The sequence below is a fragment of the Nuphar pumila genome, chromosome 14 (genome assembly GCF_984573655.1).
Source record: "Nuphar pumila chromosome 14, dmNupPumi1.hap1.1, whole genome shotgun sequence".
Lineage (NCBI taxonomy): Eukaryota > Viridiplantae > Streptophyta > Magnoliopsida > Nymphaeales > Nymphaeaceae > Nuphar > Nuphar pumila.
The window spans coordinates 4,284,360-4,303,032 of NC_143262.1; the positions used below are offsets into that span (position 1 = coordinate 4,284,360).

Genomic DNA, 18,673 nt, shown 5'->3' on the forward strand with positions numbered 1-18,673 from the left:
CCAAAAAATTATTTAACGTTCTATCAGACTAAATGTGGAAAGCCCTAAGGTATGAACCCCTAGTCTGACTTTGAAGAATCATAATCCCTTTAAATAAAAAAAGTAAAATGCAATTGCTTATCAAAACCATGGAGTTGTCCCTTTAAATATGTAAAAATAAAATGTGATTGCTTATTAAAAGTATGGAGTTACAACTGTTTTTTTTTTAAGGCAAGCTGGGGTTGGCAACGTCCCAACCAAGGTTGTTAAATGCGATGAGGCGAAGCCAGGCGTTGAGGCGTACGCCTCTCACAACTGGAATGGAAGTGAAGCGGTGGGAGGGGAGACAGTAAGAGAAGGACCACCCGCCCAGCTGGTACGGAAGCGAGGGATATGCCGGTCGTCCGGTGGTCGGAGAAGACTGAGCAGCAGCTGCAGCACAGCAACTCCGGTGGTCGGTGATCACAACTGGTCGGAGGTTGATGAGGGGCGCATCACAGCAACGCCTCAGTACCTTGAGCGTGTGCCTCGCCTCTGAGGCGTACGCTTCAGGTACTGAGGCGTACGCCTCTCACAACACTGGTCCCAACACAGGGTGACGTGCACTAACAGCTCCTACCAAACAAGCGGAGCTGCCCCCAAAGTTGGTTAAGCTGGGGTTAGGCAGACTCCTATTGAACGTAGTAAGTAAGCACCTTCACCAAAACGTTCAACCACTATCTCTGAAGCAGGCCAATAATTTCGATGATAATTTTGGTAGGGGCCTTTCCGATCCCTCGTTTGGTAGTTGAAAATTATACCGTCCATAACCAGTTGGTGCTTCTAAACTCAACCAACGGTCTCAGGTCATGTGCCTGACACATTGCCCCATAATTGGATCTATAGTTGTAGGGCTGAAAATGGATCAGACTCATCCGGACCTTAGATCCGAATTCAACAATTTATTCTTGGATTTGGATTTTAAATTGATAGTCACGACTCTTTAAAGCATGCAACTTAATTGAAAAAGTGCTGAGCTGGCAGCCTTTGATGTAATCTTTTTCACCATAAATGAAACAAACATCAAATCATCAAAGAGGAAAGCCCCAAAAATTTTTTTTATCATCTATCACTTTTTATGTGTAATAGGTGGGCAGATCTCTTAGAATTTTCTAAAAATCCATGCCCATTCCCATGTAAAGCCTTTTTTTTTAATTGGTAACAAAACAAAGGAGCCTAAGAGTTTAGAGTCATGATTCTAGAATTAACTGTTCTAGATCCATAACGAACAAACTTTTGATCCATCCCATCTCCTGATGCTTACAACAACATTCTTGCATTCAATCAGATCCATCCAATGCCACTTCAATGACTTCATAAAATATATCATTGCTTCACTCTTATGGATGTTTAAAACAAATAGTATTTGCTACCCTCGTGGGAAAGGAACTTATAGTAAAAAATGTAATTTTTTTTAGTTTTTTATACATATGACCCAGCTCCAAACGTGATTCAGTAGAAACCTACCTTTGAATTATGTTTTTCTGATGTATATGTCAGATATTACAAGGTTAAAAAATCAACAGCCTACAATGAACCAAAATTTCAAACCCAAAGAAAACATAATTGTACGTAAAAAAAAAAAACTATGATCTAACGGTAGATCCCTAGTATTTTGACCTTGTTGAAGGCATCCATGAGATCAGATTTGATGTAAACAACCTTCCCCTCTGATTTATAACTAGGGGTTGCTTAGTAGCTAATGCTATCCCTGTTTAAAATGCATGATCCGATGATTCCAATCTATTTGCATTGTTAGATCAGAGTAAATCACATGCCTGAATGATACCCCACCCACACAGACCCAGACCCAGACCCAGACCCGAGGATCTTGAGAACCACAACCCATCAAGATAAAAATCCGGGTCGTCAAAAGGTGAGAGTGGGACCCCACATTCATGCCAGTGCCCCACTTATAGCTGGACATGCGGCAGTTCATGGCGGTGGTTCTCTTCGTCTTCATATAAACCAAAAGGAAGCACCACGCGCCCATGATCAGCAGAGAGATAGAGACAGAGAGGGAGGAAGGCTTAGCGTACGTTGGGTCGATGAGTCGATCGGTTGAAGTGAAACCCTAACAGAGATTGCTTCTCGCTCCGGCGAGGCATTGGGGGGGAGGGGGATGGCGATCGTGACGGGGGATCGGTACCTGGAGTCGCTGGTGCGGTTCGTGGAGAGGCAGGCGGGGTCGCTCCTGGACGGTAGCCTGGTGCTGAAGCTCAACCCTTCGGGGCTCCGCTACGTGCAGTCGCGGATCGAGGCCCTGGCGGAGCTGGAGGGCCTGCTCGCCGCCGCCCCCGTCGACTACCTCCGCGCCTACGTCGCTGATCTTGGCGACCACCGCGCCCTCGAGCATCTCCGCCGGATCCTCCGCCTCATCACCTCACTCAGGGTCGTCTCCGTGCTCCCTACCCCCGCCAGGGACCCAACCCCTCTCTCCCTCCTCCCCTTCGGCCGGCTTAGGGTTCTCGAGCTCCGCGGCTGCGATCTCTCTACCACCGCCGCCCGCGGCCTCCTCGAGCTCCGCCCTACCCTGGAGAAGATCGTCTGTCACAACTCCACGGTAGATTGATTCTCCGATCTCTTTCTCACTCCTCCTCCTTCGTCTTCGTTTAATTTCCTTCTTTTTCCTTTTGCATTATTCAGAGAGTTAAGTCACATCCAAGAATTTGACCTTAATTGATGGAAAAAAAGAGCGTTAAGTTGAATGCAAGAATTTGATCTTAATTGATGAAAAACAAGAGTTAAGTTGCATGAATTTTTTTTATCTTAATTGATGGGAAAAAAGAGTTAAGTTGCATGAATTTTTTTATCTTAATTGATGGAAAACAGGAGAGTTAAGTTGCATTGGAGAATTTGATCTTAATTGATGGGAATTGCATGCAAAAATTTGATCTTAATTGATGGAAAACGGGAGAGTTAAGTTGCATGCGAGAATTCGATTTTGATTGAGGGAAAAAAGAGGTTTCGTTCGATCTGGAACTAGAATGACTTAATTTCCTGGTAAATTTTTAGTTTCTGGTTTTTATATTAAATGAAAAGGTTTCCAGATCTTTCCCTGTTTCGTTTAGTATATTTTGCTTCTCTTTAGAGTGAAAAAAGAATCGTATGGTGAATTCCATTTTGATTTTCTCGATAAGTATAGTGTTTCCTTTTTTTGTTTGAAATCTTGGCTTTGAGTATAATGTTTTCTTTCATTCTGTTGATTGAATGGAGGAAAAGATGTTTATTTTGGAGAATCGGGATCTCGTTTGTACCTTGTTGCGTTCATCTCTGAGAATTTTGAGTTTCCTATCGACTTTGGTTTTGTTTTAATCACCGTTTGAGGGAAAAAGAGTAGTATCTCTGGTTTCTGATTTTTATTTGCTGTATGATTACATGATTGTTTGATTGCATTTTTTTTTCTGTATTTGAGCAATATCAAAGAGCTCAATGGTGTCAGTACTTAATGACGATTTATTTTTTATTTTTCTTCCTTTTTTTTGTTTTTCCAAAGGATGCTCTTAGGCATGTATTTGCAGATAGGATTGCTGAAATTCGGAAATGTCCTCCCTGGAATCGGTTATCATTTGTCTCCTGTGCTTGTAACGGTCTTGTTCTCATGGATGAGTCCTTGCATTTGCTTCCAGTGGTGGATACACTCGATTTGAGTAGGAATCAATTTGCAAAAGTGAATAATCTTGGCACCTGTAAGAATTTGAGGTATCTGGATCTCGGGTTCAATCAATTGAGGACGATTGCTTCACTCCTTGAGGTAATCTTCATTAGAAGCTCCCTTCTTCAACTTCTTCCTCTTGTTGCCCAGTTTGTTTTTCTTTGTATTAAATTGGAGGAATTGAGAGCTTAAATTGATTGCAAGGGACTCACATTCTATTTTAGGTGGCATGCCCCATTGTTAAGCTTGTTCTTAGGAACAATGCATTGACAAGTTTGCATGGTATCGAGAATTTGAAGACATTAGAGGGGCTTGATCTTTCGTACAATATCATTTCAAACTTTTCAGAGGTCGAGCTTCTTGGAACCCTACCGTCTCTTCAAGACCTGTTGTTGGAAGGCAATCCCATCTGCTACGCACGTTGGTATCGAGCCCAAACTTTTAGCTATTTTAGAAATCCTGAGCGAGTAAGTTATGTTCTCTGCAAATTCTATTGTTCTATGTTATTGTTACCAACAGCATTTGCTTTGCCATCTTTCAGTGGCATAATTGGGTAGATAGCCATACTGTTAGTTTCAGTCCTGTTCATGTTTCATTTCTTTTATGCATAATCTAGTTAAAACTAGATCAAAGAGGAATCGGCAAAAGAGATTTCTGGAAGATGCAGACAATTCGCTCTCGCAGGCTGAAAAAACCTGGTGGATATGGATTTTATTCTCCTGCAATAGCGGAAGCTGAACAAGATGATAATTCTGTAGTAAAAAAGGTACACAATTTATTTCTCATAGATGATAATTTTTTTTCATTCCTTTTGCCTAAAACATGCACATGCACACCCACACACAGACACATATAGGAGCATGCGCACACGCATGTGAACACAACTCGTAAAGTATTTGTTGGTTATTTCTTTCTCTGCAAATAGAAATAAATAGCCATGCTTTGCTTATCTTCGTGTTTTTCTTAGGTTTCATATTTTTTTTTGCCCGTGTTTGAGGGTTTGTTTGTATGTTTGCTTTTATGTTTTCTTAGAAAAGGCTATCACGTGTTGCGTGTATTGAAGATGCGGGGCAGGTGCAAGTTTCAGGTTCAGAGACTGTTGATCAGGAGTCAGAACCATGTGATAGTGAGGGTCATAAAAGATATGAGGTAGGTAACTCTGAGGGTGGATCAAAAGCTTCAGGTTTGATGAATAAGGCTGAGGTCATGAAGAAAGAGAAATCAGTTCATTCATTGCAAGGGAGTAGAGATTCTGTGGACCAGACTATAGAAGACCTGTTGGAGTACAGTAAGAGCTCAAGATTGGTTTGTAGGGAGGAGAAGTACATGAAAACTGGGAATAAGTATAAGCAACGAGGGGAAAACTCAAGGTATGATTTGGATTCTTTACGAGATTCAGGAGATTCCATTATCCTAGATTCAGATGTTTTATTACCTGATACTCCTGGATGCATAAATCACCAGTATTCTCATTATGAAGATGAAGTCACCACTGGCTCTTTAAATATTAAGCAGTATGGCATAAATTCAGCAAGTAGTCCCATGCATCCTGATAATTCACTGGTTGCATTCAAAGGTGATGGGAGTGACAGACAAGAAAGTGTCTTGTCATTGACAGCTATTCATGAGATAATGGTGTTGCGATCTTCCTCTATTATTCCTGTGTCACCTCCTCATTACCAAGAAGCCATATTGCATCGGCGTCAAAATTTAGAGGAAGAATTTATGCAACTATCAGCTGGGTCTTATTCTGCAGTATCAGCAGATAGTGACACCACTACCAGTGACAGCGTTTGGTGCATAGACGACAGTTTGTCTCCCAGTTCTAACCAGGTTAAAGATGGTGAAACTCTGAAGAGGAATATGACTGAACCTTCCAGTGATGAATTCTTTGATGAGTCCTACTACCGAGGATGTAACAGCAAACTACAAGAATGTTCTTATCCTGAGCGTACGTTCAGTATCGTGAAAGTCCTAAAACTTGGCCATGCCAACCCATCCTGTACAGATGATATTCTGGCAGATGCAGGTGGTGGTAATCAAAACCAAGATGCAGAGTATTTCGAGAAAATAAAAAACAAGAGGGTGCCGAAAAGAAGAGTTGTTTCACTCTCTGAGGATGCTCCACAAGGAGGGAACAGTAAACTTCTGTCACCGAAGTTAAATGGTGTTACAGGTGCTGCTATTGACGTACAGAAGGATTATATCCTGCGGCCTATTTCTAGATGGAATGGTCATTTCAAGTCCTGTGAAGACATTGACCAGAAGCATGCCTGGATGAACGAACTTGGACATTTATCTGTATGTGAATACAGTAGCTCGGATGAATTCATAAGGAGTTACTTCAATTTGAATGTTGCAGATCATGAAATCTCTGAGATTTGCAATGACTATGTGTTCTGTTCTTGTGTACGATTCTGTGACCAATGCTCTGCTGAAAGGTGCCCTACTCTGTCTTTTGTGACTCGTATTTTTTAGTTGTTTGTTTTCAGCTAGTCGCGAATTTGTTATTTTTTCCTTGAATGATTGACTTCCCCTATCGTTCTAAACCATCGCTTCATCCATGCACCAAATCCAACTTGACACTCTAAAATGAGAAGAAAAAAAAATAGTGTGTCCAGAATATATATATATATATATATATATATATATATATATATATATATATATATATATATATATATATATATATATTGTTCATTATTTTCCTTTTTAGAATGTATTTTAGGTCATATATGTAATTTTCATTTTTGTTTTCATTTCTTTTTTGCATTTTATTTGCATTGGACAAAAATGTCATCAAGGGCATTTTTGTCCATCTTTTTCTAGCCGTTGGGCTGGTCAATGACTAGCTCAACTAGCTGTTGGACTAACCCAATGGCTAGTTGAGCCCCTTTCTCTCTCCCTTTTGGTTTATATATAGTGGGTTGTTCGCCCCTTTGTATTTCATGCTTTTCTTAAGCATTTTATTTAATAAAAATTATTTTTTACATTGTGCTCTTGTGAGCGTGTGCCCTTTTGTGGCTATTGTGCTTTTCTCTTAGAGGCTATTGTGATATTGTGACTCTCTTGTATTTGTGAGCTTTTGTATTTGCCTATTGTGGCCTATATAGTCAAAAGCCTCGACTAGGCACCAACTAGTCCGCCTAGTCGGTCTAGGCGCAAGTAAAACACCTAGGCTTTGCAATTCTTAAGAGGTACCTTAAAAGGTACCAATTTTGCCGACTAGGCACTGACTAAAGCGCGTAGTCGGCGATTAAGCTGCCTCTGCCTAGGCATGAGGGCAGCTTAGTTATTTATTATTCTTATATATATTTTGTTATTTTTTGTATATATAATTATATATGTGTGTGTTTGTGTGGTCTGTTATGTGAAATCATGAAAACATGCTTAGTTATTATATTTATATATATATGTGTGTGTTAAAATATTATGTCTCTTTTAACTGTAAATTGAAATACCCATCAGGGGTATTTTAGTCCTTTTACTCAATAGGCGTCAGCCACCCTAATGGGCTAACATTTTTACTTTTTCTTTTTTTATTTACTTTTGCCTTTTACACCTTTTCTTTTTACACTTTTTTTCTTTTTGACTGTTGTGAAAGGGACAGCTCCATATAGCTGTTGGAACTGCACCCAACGGTCACAAATGTGACCGTTGGGTGCAGCTCCAACTGTCATATTGAGCTGCACCCTGTGGCTTCTTTTTGCATTATAAATAGGCCTTAGTGGCCCTTGTAAACACATCCTTTTTTGTGAGTGCATATGCAGTAACAATGCTTTTGTAAAGCCCCTCCGTTGGGTGCAGTTCCAACTGTCATATTGAGCTGCACTCTGTGGCTTCTTTTTGCATTATAAATAGGCCTTAGTGGCCCTTGTAAACACATCCTTTTTTGTGAGTGCATATGCAGTAACAATGCTTTTGTAAAGCCCCTCTTGGGAACTTATGAATTGAAGTTCATTTTGTTTCATGCTTTTGTGCATGTGTATCCGTGCCTTCGTGCACTTGTGAGTGTTCTCCTTTATGCCTTTGTGCACTCTTTGTATTTCTTGTATTGTGGTGTTATACAGAATCTCTTTTTATAGAGATTTTCACATGGTATCAGAGCAAGGTTGTTTGGAGAAAGAAATTGGTGTGATTCTTCTCAATATCAAGTGCCTCGAAAAACGTGCCTTCAACTTTTTTGTGATTGGAGTAGAGACTCTTCTTCATTCAATATTTTAGAAGATTACTACAATAAGAAAGATTTAAAATCTTATTGTGGTACGTATTCTTTTCTTTCTTCTTTCCTCTCTAATGGGTGAGAAAGACTCTCATTTTTCTTTTGGTTTTAAGCTAAATGGCTCAAATTATCACGTGTGGGCCGGAAATATGGAAGCTCACATCAAAGGGAAAGGGCTTTGGGGTTACATTCAAGGCTCGATTTCGGAACCAGAGCCTAAAATTACTTTGGTTAAAGAAGGAGAAATCAAAATCCTTGAGGGAGATGAAAGAACTAATGCTTTTGAGGAATATAGTAGGAAACATAAATGGGAAATGAAGAATTTCAAGATCTTGTCTTGGATTTTCTCTTCCGTTGAAACAAGGATTAATGTCAACATTATAAAGTTTAAAAAGGCTTCTCAAGCGTTGGAGTATCTTGAGAAGATGTATACTTCTAGGGACTTGTCCCATAAGTATTATCTTCAAAAGAGAGCGTTAACTCTTGTTCAAGGTGATATGTCTATAAGAGAGTATTTTGTGGAACTCTCTTTCATTTGGGATGAGCTTGCCATGCTTGAACCAAAGTGGAGTGGAGAAGCCATAGAGCTTCGTCATAAGCAATTAGAAGAAGACCGATTCTTCAATTTTTTGAATGGGCTAAGGCCCGAGTTTGAGCAAATAAGATCTTCTCTCCTATCCTCTTTTACCTCTCCCTTTCTTGAAGATGTCTTAACTAAATTAAGTGGAGATGAAACCCGTATGAGCATTAGCAAGCAAAATCCTAGTGTGCTTGCAATGTCCACAAATCAAGAAGAATGTGATGGTGTTAATGTTGTTTCTAGACCCGGTAACAATTTAAGAACATATAGACCTCCTCATTTTAAGAATCAAAATCAAGGTAATCAAGGAGGAAGAAGAGATTATAGCAAAATCTTGTGTCACTTTTGCAAAGAACTGGGTCATATCAAACCGGTTTGCCCAAAATGGAAGAAACTTTTAGCAATGGCAACTACATCTCAATCATTCAAAGATGAATCTTTAAAAGAAGCTCTATCTCTCAATCAAATTGTGGAGGCTCTTCAACCTCTTCTAAAGGGAGCTATTTCCGGCATCGCCATATCCACCTTTTCTCCTCCAGGTAAAACTTCTTGGCTCTTAGATTCGGGTGCATCCTTTCATATGACCCCAAACATTTCATCTCTTTCCGAGTATTATAAAAATGTGTCACTTTCTTTTGTTTCGACCGCGGATGATACTTCTCTCAAAATTAAGAGAATTTGAAATTTTAAAACCGAAAACTTCTTTATTCCAAAAATTAGACTTATACCAAAATTAAATTTAAACTTGCTTTCCGTTTCTCAACTCACGGACCTTGGGTGTAACATTCAATTCTCATCTAATAAATGTTTAATACAGGATCACCGGTCCGGGAGATTGATTGGAGAAGGCTCTAGGAAAGGAGACTTGTACTATGTGGACTTTCTTCAAATTCCTAAAAACACATTTTGTAATGTGGCCCAACATAAAGACATAAATGTTTGGCACAAGCGACTTGGTCATCCCAACATTACCAAGTTATCTTATCTACATTTTATTAAAGATCTTTGTAAAACTACTTTCTCTTGTAATGATTGTATTCTTGGAAAAATGAGAAGTATACCTTTTAAACCAAGAACTATGTTTAGTACTAAACCTTTTGAAATTATTCACTCGGTTGTTTGGGGACCGGCACCTGTCATATCCAAAGGTGGTTTTGCTTACTATGTGATTTTTGTGGATGATTTCTCACGATATTGTTGGATATATTTTCTCAAACATAAGCATGAAGTTTTTTCATGTTTTAAAACATATCATATGATGATCAAAAATCAATTTAATAGTAATTTAAAGATATTTAGGACCGATTTCGGAGGTGAATATCTCTCTAATGAGTTTAAGAAATATCTTGAGGATTGTGGCATTGTCCATCAAAGATCGTGTCCTAAGACCCCACAACAAAATGGTTTGGCCGAAAGAAAGCATAGGCATATCATTGAAACCACTAGAACCCTTCTCATTTCCCAAAATATTCCTAAAAAATTTTGGGTCGAAGCGGTTCTTGCTTCCGTCTATCTTATCAACCGACTTCCATTAAAAAATTTAGATAAAATTTCTCCCTTTGAGATTCTATATGAAAAAGAACCTGATTATAATAGATTGAGAGTTTTTTGTTGTAAGTGCTTTGTTCGTACCGATAAAAATGATAAACTCTCACCAAAAGCCATTCCTTGTGCTTTCCTTGGCTATTCGGAAACTCAAAAAGGATTTCGATGTTATGACTCTAAGAATGATAAATTATATGTTTCAAGGAATGTAACTTTTTTGGAAAATGATAGTGGTTTTGAAAAAAATGAATCTCATTTAGAAAATGCCGATTACTCCTTTCTTTTTGACCTTTTATCTAAGGATGATGATATCTCTAGTGATGATGAATCAACATGTAATAGTGAAAATGAAATGGTTGAGATAAACAATAACTCTAACCCTTCTACCCCTCAAGAAGAAAATGTATCTAGAGAACCCATCACTTATTCTCATAGAGATAGAAGCACCTTTAGGAGTGCTATTGAACTATATAGTGAACCTAGTGAGACTATTTCCACTCATGATTCTCATCCTAGGAGAACTGAAAGAACTAGAAGGACTCCCTCTAGATTCGTATCTTTTGATTCTCTCTCCTAAATATCGAGCTTGTTTGAGTGTCATTCACTCTTATTTTGAACAAAAAAAATTTGAAGAAGCCAAACAATGTACTGAATGGAGAAAAGCCATGGAGAGTGAACTCAAAGCTCTTAAGAAAGGTAACACTTGGGAATTTCAATCTCTCCCCAATGGCAAGAAAACTATAGGATGTCGATGGGTGTTCAAGGTCAAGACTAAGAGTGATGGTTCTCTTGAAAGGTATAAGGCTCGTCTTGTAGCTAAAGGGTACACTCAAGAATATGAGATTGACTATGAAGAGACATTTGCTCCAGTAGCTCGTATGGTTACTGTCAGATGTCTTATCACCATTGCTTCAATTCGAAAATAGAATATTTACCAAATTGATGTCAAAAATGCTTTTTTAAATGGAAATCTTAATAAAGAAGTTTACATGAATGCTCCACCTGATATGAAATCCCTAAAAATAAAGTTCTTCGTCTTCGTAAATCTCTTTATGGACTGAAACAAGCACACAAGGCTTGGCACGATAGGTTTAACAATGTAATGACTGAAAATGGTTTCACTTCATGCTATACTGACACTGCATTGTTTGTTAAGAAATCTGATGCAGGAATTGTTATATTATTGTTATATGTTGATGATATGTTAATAACATGTGATGATATAAAAGGAATCAAGAGCATTAAATCTATTTTGACTTCAAGATTTGAAATGTCAGACTTAGGATTTCTGACATATTTTTTAGGAATTGAGGTTGCCTATTCTCAGAGAGGCTATTTTCTGTCTCAAACTAAACTTACTTGTGAGATTCTTGATAGATCAGGAATCACAGATGACAAGGTCTGCGAAACTCCTGAAATAGTAGGTTCAAAGATGAAGACTGATGATGGGATTCTCCTAAAAGATCCCACACCTTACCGGCAACTGGTTGGATCCCTAACGTATCTCAGCATTATCAGGCCTGATATTTCTCATGCAGTACATGTTGCTAGTCAATTTCAACATGCACCTACTACAGTCCATATGAGCGTCATCCTTCGCATCATCAGATACATAAAGGGTACAGTAAACAAGGGAGTATTTCTATCTTCTACGTCTGAATTAAGTTTAATTGCTTATACTAACTCTGATTGGGGCGGTGACACAAATAACCGTCACTCCACTAGTGGTTTCTGTATTTTTTTTAGGTGAATCATTAATCTCTTGGAGATGCAAGAAGCAGCAAAAAATATCGCTTTCATCCACCGAATCTGAGTATAGCGTCATGGCATCTACTACCATGGAGATTGTTTGGATTCGCAACTTATTGGAAGATATGAATATTCAAGTTCAAGGGCCCACAAAATTATGTTGTGATAATAAAAGTGCAATCTACATTGCCAAAAATCACACATTTCATGAGCGGACTGCCACTAAACCATTGACCTTCCTTATGTTACATCAGAATATCAACTGGCAGACTTCTTCACCAAGGCGTTGTGTTCTCCAAGATTTAACTTCCTTTTTGGTAAACTTTCGGTTGTGACACCCTAAGTTTGAAGGGGAGTATTAAAATATTATGTCTCTTTTAACTGTAACTGAAATACCCATCAGGGGTATTTCAGTCCTTTTACTCAATAGGCGTCAGCCACCCTAATGGGCTAACATTTTTACTTTTTCTTTTTTTTATTTACTTTTGCCTTTTACACCTTTTCTTTTTACACTTTTTTTCTTTTTGACTGTTGTGAAAGGGACAACTCCATATAGCTGTTGGAGCTGCCCCAACCGTCACAAATGTGACCGTTGGGTGCAGCTCCAACTGTCATATTGAGCTGCACCCTGTGGCTTCTTTTTGCATTATAAATAGGCCTTAGTGGCCCTTGTAAACACATCCTTTTTTGTGAGTGCATATGCAATAACAATGCTTTTGTAAAGCCCCTCTTGGGAACTTATGAATTGAAGTTCATTTTGTTTCATGCTTTTGTGCATGTGTATCCGTGCCTTCGTGCACTTGTGAGTGTTCTCCTTTGTGCCTTTGTGCACTCTTTGTATTTCTTGTATTGTGGTGTTACACAGAATCTCTTTTTATAGAGATTTTCACAGTGTGTGTGTTACTTTGATTTTGAGATTTTTGTTGTGAAACATTGAAGGCATGAACAGTTAATTTTAATTGATTATGTTTTTTATATATGTGTCTGTTACTTTGTTTCTGATAAATTTTTCTATAAAAGCCTGAAAGCATGTTTAGTATTATGAATTATGTAATATGTTATTTATATATGTATGTGTTTTTGTGCTTCTGGGAAAGGTTGAAAGCATATTTTGTTGATTATACTGAATATGTTATGAATAGCTGAATATATATATAATGTATTTGTGTGTGTACAATTATATATTTGTATATTCTGGTTATATATATTAATATATTTTGTGAAAGCATATGTAATTTTGTACTTGTGTAATGAAAACATAAATGCATTTTAGGTCATATATAGGGATGGCAGTGGGGCGGGGCGGGGCGGGGCGGGGGACAAGGTCTCCACCCCCGCCCTGCCTCAAGATTTTATCCTCCACCCCCGCCTCCATCCCCCGCTGGGAATGGATTTTATCCTCCATCCCCGTTTCATGTCCTCCATCCCCGGTTCAAACGGGGATGAGGCGGGGCGGGGCGGGGATATTGCGGTGAAAAGTGGCCGGGGCGGGGATGAGGCGGGGATCGTGGCGGGGATGGGGCGGGGCGGGGAAAAGTGCACGTCCATCCTCGCCTCCACCCCCGGACGGGGATGGATTTTAACCTTCGTCCCCGCCTCCATCCTCGTGTCATACCCTTCATCCTCGGTCCAAATGGGGCGGGGCGGGGCCGCGCTTTCCCCCGGTCCACTGCCATCCCTAGTCATATATGTATTCTTTGTTTTTGTTTTTGTTTTTGTTTTTTATTTTTATTTTTATTTGTATTTTATTTGTATTGGACAAAAATGTCATCAAGGGTATTTTTGTCCATCCTTTTCTAGCCGTTAGGCTGGTCCAATAGCTAGTTAGCGGTTAGTTGGGCCCCTTTTTCTCTCCCTTTTGGTGTATATATAAGGGTTGTCCCCGCCTTTGTATTTCATGTTTTTCTTAAGCATTTTACTTAATAGAAATTAATATTGTTTACATTGTGCTCTTGTGAGTGTGTACCCTTTTGTGACTATTGTACTTTGCCCTTAGAGGCTATTGTGATATTGTGACTCTCTTGTATTTGCCTATTGTGGCTCCTTGTATTCTTGGTGTTCTTTGATTCCATATATAATGCACTAGTGCTGCCCCTTTTCTGGTTCTGCCCCGTTAGGCCCCTTCAAAAAACATATTTTTTTGGCATTTTTTTTCACATCTAACACCATAGATGTGATCTATAGGTTTTTTTTAGTGGGAACCGGCTTTTGGAACACTAGAATCTGACCTGTATACAAGGGTTTTTCCGGTGATCCAAAATCAATGGCTATGAATGCATCAATTTTCCCAGCTCATAAAAATATGTTTTTTCATCAAAAAAACATGATCCAAGAGTCGATTTCCACTAAATTGAGCATGATAAACACATCTAACGCTTCAGATCTATCATAAAACACTTCAAACTATGGGGCCTAACGGGGCAGAACGAGAAAAGTGGGCCTAATATGTTCGGTTCTCTCTCTCTCTCTCTCTCTCTCTCTCTCTATATATATATATATATATATATATATAGAGAGAGAGAGAGAGAGAGAGAGAGAGAGGTGACTCTGTGCATTGGGGGATGAGACCTGCTTGTTGGTATAATGAAGGCTGGAACATTGGAATTTGAGGTCTCATTAACACTACCTTTGTCTTGTTCATGGACAAACGGTTTCTTGTCAAGCCCTATGGCTTGATCCAATCTATGGGCACCTCGTCAATTATTATCTCCTTTTGATATTATGTCATCTTTCTGATGACTTGTAGATGCCCATAAGACTGGGTTTTTTCCTGTTCATTATATGCCCAATCTTTAAAAAAGGTCGTGCAAAGGAACACCCCTCCTATTCAGGTTTCATACTTTCATGCTATTCCTATAGGTAACGCTGCAATCTATCTGTAAGATATCAACTTAGACTTACTAATTATTCATTTCTGGCTTCTTTATTTTTTTCTGCAGTGTGTTAGAACTGTATCATTACGTGATTTGAGTCTCTGATGTTCTTTCAGACTATGGTTTACATGAAGTTTTCTGATTAAAAATTGTCTGTTCTACTATATTTTCAGTGAGGTAGCTATAGTGTTGAGCAGTGAAAATAAGCTCTATTTTCTCCTTATATCTGCAGCAGATCGAGGGCCAGGTTAGGAAATCGTGTTTTCTTGCTTCATTTGTATGTTTTATTTAGATGCTGCATTAGACTGTTGGCTACATGATTATACACTATTCCATTTGTAGGAGTAACTTTAGAAGTAGCGGCAAGTCATAGGTTGGAAGACATCAAGGACGTTGTTGTTGGAATTGGATTGCTGGTTTTCAGGTCAATATATTCAAAACTTTTGGTTTAGGCAGGAAGAATTAGTTGCTCCCATATTAATTAAAATATCTTGTGTAGAGTGCACATTTTAAGTGATGAAACGTACTTGTTTATGACAAGGACTGTTGAGAAATCAAGGGCATTGCTGGGCCTATTGCTAGGCTGTGAGTTTGATGCTACAGTTGATGGGTATTGCTTGAGAAGGTATCTTTTCTTTAATGTTCCTATACCACTACAGTGTCTAATCATCGAGTATTTATTGTTTTTCCTTTCTTTTTCATGGATTAGGCTGATGCATATTGCTTTCAATTGGCAGTTGGGAAGAGGTCCAGGTGAACTTGTTTGATGTTGACATTTGTGGAGGTTTGAGAATGAGCATAATTCTCTATTCCATGTTTCTGTTTTGGCATGAACATGGCAAAGGTGTGGTTTTACTGCCTCAAACCACTGGAAATTTTCATATAATTTTGTGATGCTGTTGCTGATCTCCACAGTATCAACATTGAAATGTATGGAAATGGTTACTTTTCGTCAAAATTATTTTCACAGCTCTTAAGACATTCTAGGTGCATGCAAAAGAGAAACTTGATTTATTGCAAAAATGATTTTTAGTTTATACAACGCTTCAAAAGTGCTTCTATAACTTTGTGTATGAAATAAGTTCCCCTTCATTATTTAGTTGATGCTTAATACAATTATTGTTCAACTGGGGAGATCTATTGTGGTGACATTTATGAACATAGTTCATTATTTGTCATTTGTGTTCAAAAGTTCAGGCATCTGTTTCACTTTATGTGCGTGGTATTGTGATAATACTATAACAAGGATTCAGACGAACATATTAAGCCTATTTCAAACCATATATTACCTTCTTTAAAATGTAACACCAAAGATTTCCTTCATTATACCCAACTGTTTGCTCCATGAATAGGTTACCTGATGTTTGTAGGGAGATGTTTATGTTCCTACTACCCTTACAGCTTACACCCACTGAAGTTGGAATTGTTTGACAGGAGAGTCGTGGATTTCAAGATCCATGTTTGTGGTTGAAGGCTATATCCTTATATGCATGGAGGATCTTCTACAGTTTGGCTCGCTTAGTGATCCTGGAGAATCGAGACCGTATTTTTCTCTTGATGCCTGCTGCTCCATCTGCGACATATCCGAGCTGGTATCCTTCAGTATAAAAATATTCCTCGTAGTTGCTTGCTTAGAAAACATTTTCTTTTGACTATTTTGTTGATGTAGCTGAAGATTTGGTATCTTCAAAGTCTGCGAGAGTTGGCTTAAACTTTTACTGAATCAGTGGCTGATCCTGATATCAGGTAATCGAGCCTAGGGAAAGCAGATGTGTGACCTTAATCCTGCACCGTGCTACTCCGACTGAAGAGGTATGCTTCTCGAGAGAGATTGAGAAGGGTGAAGAGCTGAGAAAAGAGACAGGTCCCTTGCTTACCTGGAGATTCAAGTGGTTCTCTGAGGAAACCCTACTCAAGTTCGTTGCAGTGCTCAAGGCATTGTACGCAGGAACAACCTTGTCTCCGCTAACTGTAAAATGTTTGTCTTAGATCTTGTAAATTGTTACTCTAGCATTCAGTTCATTCATTGTTTGTGAATAGGTATGCCCTTGTGTTTCTTTCGTTCTGCTTCCTTGGGGTTGATTTTTTTATTGTTTTTGTTGTTTCATATGAAAGGGCTTGTCCCTGACAATATTCTTTGGTTAGTGATTAGTGAATACAGATTTGTGCACCTTCTGTGTGCTTTTTTTTTTGTGTGTGTGTGTGTGTGTGTGAACTTGAATCCTTCAGCCTAAATGATCAGCTTGTGAGCGGGAAGGAGAGGTGCATAATTGTGGAGTTAAATGTAAGCCACTTGACAGACTTGGCCTGCATATCTTTGACTTTTTTAACTCTCAATCACATAAGTGATACGTCCTTCTGGTTAGATGGCCGAGTCCACTTCGTTTACGAAGTGTTGCTGGAGGCCTTTGGGCAAACTCTCAGGCAGAAATTAGTTTTTAGTTGTTTGAGCTTTAACGAATGCGAGCTTGCCTCTCGAGGAACTAGAACCCAAACTTGAGTTCATGTACACTGATCATGCTCACAGTTAAGAAACCAATCTCAGAATATTCTGGGATTTTTTTTTTTGAAAGTCTAGCTGGGGTTAGGCAGACTCCACCAGTTATTATTCAACATACCACTGGGTTTTGAACCTGCAACGTCCCAGCACAAGGAGACGTGCACTGAGCTCCTACCAACCATGCGCAGCCCAGCCCCCGTTGGTAGAATATTCTTGGACTTCCCTGCGAGGATTGTGGATGACTGCTATAGCTGAAAGTTGCTTGAGCCTCCTCGTTGTTTGTACACATTACGTCGATTTTGTGTGTTTCAAATTTGAATCAATCAAGCCCCAAGAGGTTTGGTGTAGTGGGAGGAGGCCTTGGCCACTGGGTAGTCAGGGTTCCATTCCCATAGGCATAAGCCCTTTGCATATAAGAAGAGGCAAGGGCATTATGTCCCTTGCTAGCGCAGAAGCAAGGCAAGTCTCAGAGAGTAAGGGGTGTGCCACGGGTTTACACCACCGAGAGTGCGACCGTAAGTACAGCAGGCATAGCCAGTGCGACTAGGTCTTTGAACCCAGATGTGGTTTCCCCATTTCTCATGAAAAAAATAAATAAACCGAGCTGTCATCGTATCTGTTACAATTGAACAATAGTCAATTGTAGCCTTGGTATCCAGCTCTTTGCCATGTCGATATCGCACTTGGATGCCCACAAGGGTTTTGTTCATCTGGTATGGTCGACTTGTGAATGTCACCAAGTTGACAGGACGTCACCAGTTCAAAGCCCACAGGTGGCATCCCTTACCACAGGATCAAAACTGGGTGTACTCAAGCAGGGGGCCTCAAGGGTTTTAAACACTAGAGGCCAGGCAATGTGCAGCTGGTGATGGTTTTTTTTTCGTGGATTATCCAAAAACAAAATCATGAATATATGCTAGTGAAATGTAACACAAGTCTTGATATCTTTATATATATGAGTAATGGGTCCTTGCTAAACCAATTTGGTAAACCACGTGCTAAATGGTTTTTTTGGGCTTTTTTATTTTATTTTAAAATTCTGACCATACGGATGTGATCTATGTACTTTATTTTAGAGGGATCAGCTCTTGAAGCATTTGATTCCAACACATCGGTGGGTTTTTATAAAGTTAAAAAAATCAACGGTCAAAAATCTTTGTAAAATTTTAAGCTCCAAACATCATTTTTTTTTTCATATCCAGGTGTGGACCATGCCCAACACATTTATGGGGCCGGAACCGCATAAAAAACACCAGAGAAACCCAAAAAAACCATTTAGCATGCCGTTTAACACCAAATTGGTTTAGCATATATATATATATATATATATATATATATATATATATATATATATATATATATATATATATATATATATATAGGAAAATGAAAACCTATAAAATGAGCACTGTGCTAAATGAAATTTTTGGTGATTCTAACCCCATACAGATGTGATCTACAAATTGGGCCGTTGATTTTTGAAATCTTATAAAAACCTAATTATGCATCAAAATCAAATGCTCAAAAGAAG

The 18,673-nt window shown here is 38.9% G+C and overlaps 1 protein-coding gene across 2 annotated transcripts; it reads left to right on the forward strand.

The window, feature by feature from the left end:
* Positions 1–1,983: 1,983 nt before the first annotated feature.
* Positions 1,984–16,812, forward strand: LOC149816128 (uncharacterized). 2 transcript variants are annotated; one of them, XM_089986563.1, is made up of 11 exons: positions 1,984–2,581; positions 3,515–3,772; positions 3,898–4,140; positions 4,290–4,439; positions 4,706–6,114; positions 14,816–14,889; positions 14,985–15,066; positions 15,142–15,267; positions 15,380–15,486; positions 16,077–16,234; positions 16,389–16,812. In XM_089986563.1, the coding sequence occupies exons 1-11, from the start codon at positions 2,141–2,143 to the stop codon at positions 16,629–16,631; spliced, it is 3,291 nt and encodes a 1,096-aa protein (XP_089842689.1). In that variant the 5' UTR covers positions 1,984–2,140; the 3' UTR covers positions 16,632–16,812. The 2 variants fall into 2 exon arrangements, with proteins under 2 accessions (XP_089842689.1, XP_089842690.1); XM_089986564.1 differs by having other exon boundaries at positions 15,184–15,267.
* The last annotated feature ends 1,861 nt before the right edge of the window (positions 16,813–18,673 follow it).

What these genes read in the sequence shown, in the direction of transcription:
- LOC149816128 (XM_089986563.1), top strand. Translation starts at nt 2,141, where the DNA reads ATGGCGATCGTGACGGGGGATCGGTACCTGGAGTCGCTGGTGCGGTTC. An exon ending in CGATTGCTTCACTCCTTGAG is followed by an intron (nt 3,773 to 3,897) that starts GTAATCTTCATT and finishes ATTCTATTTTAG; the next exon opens with GTGGCATGCCCCATTGTTAA. An exon ending in TCTGCGACATATCCGAGCTG is followed by an intron (nt 16,235 to 16,388) that starts GTATCCTTCAGT and finishes TCCTGATATCAG; the next exon opens with GTAATCGAGCCTAGGGAAAG.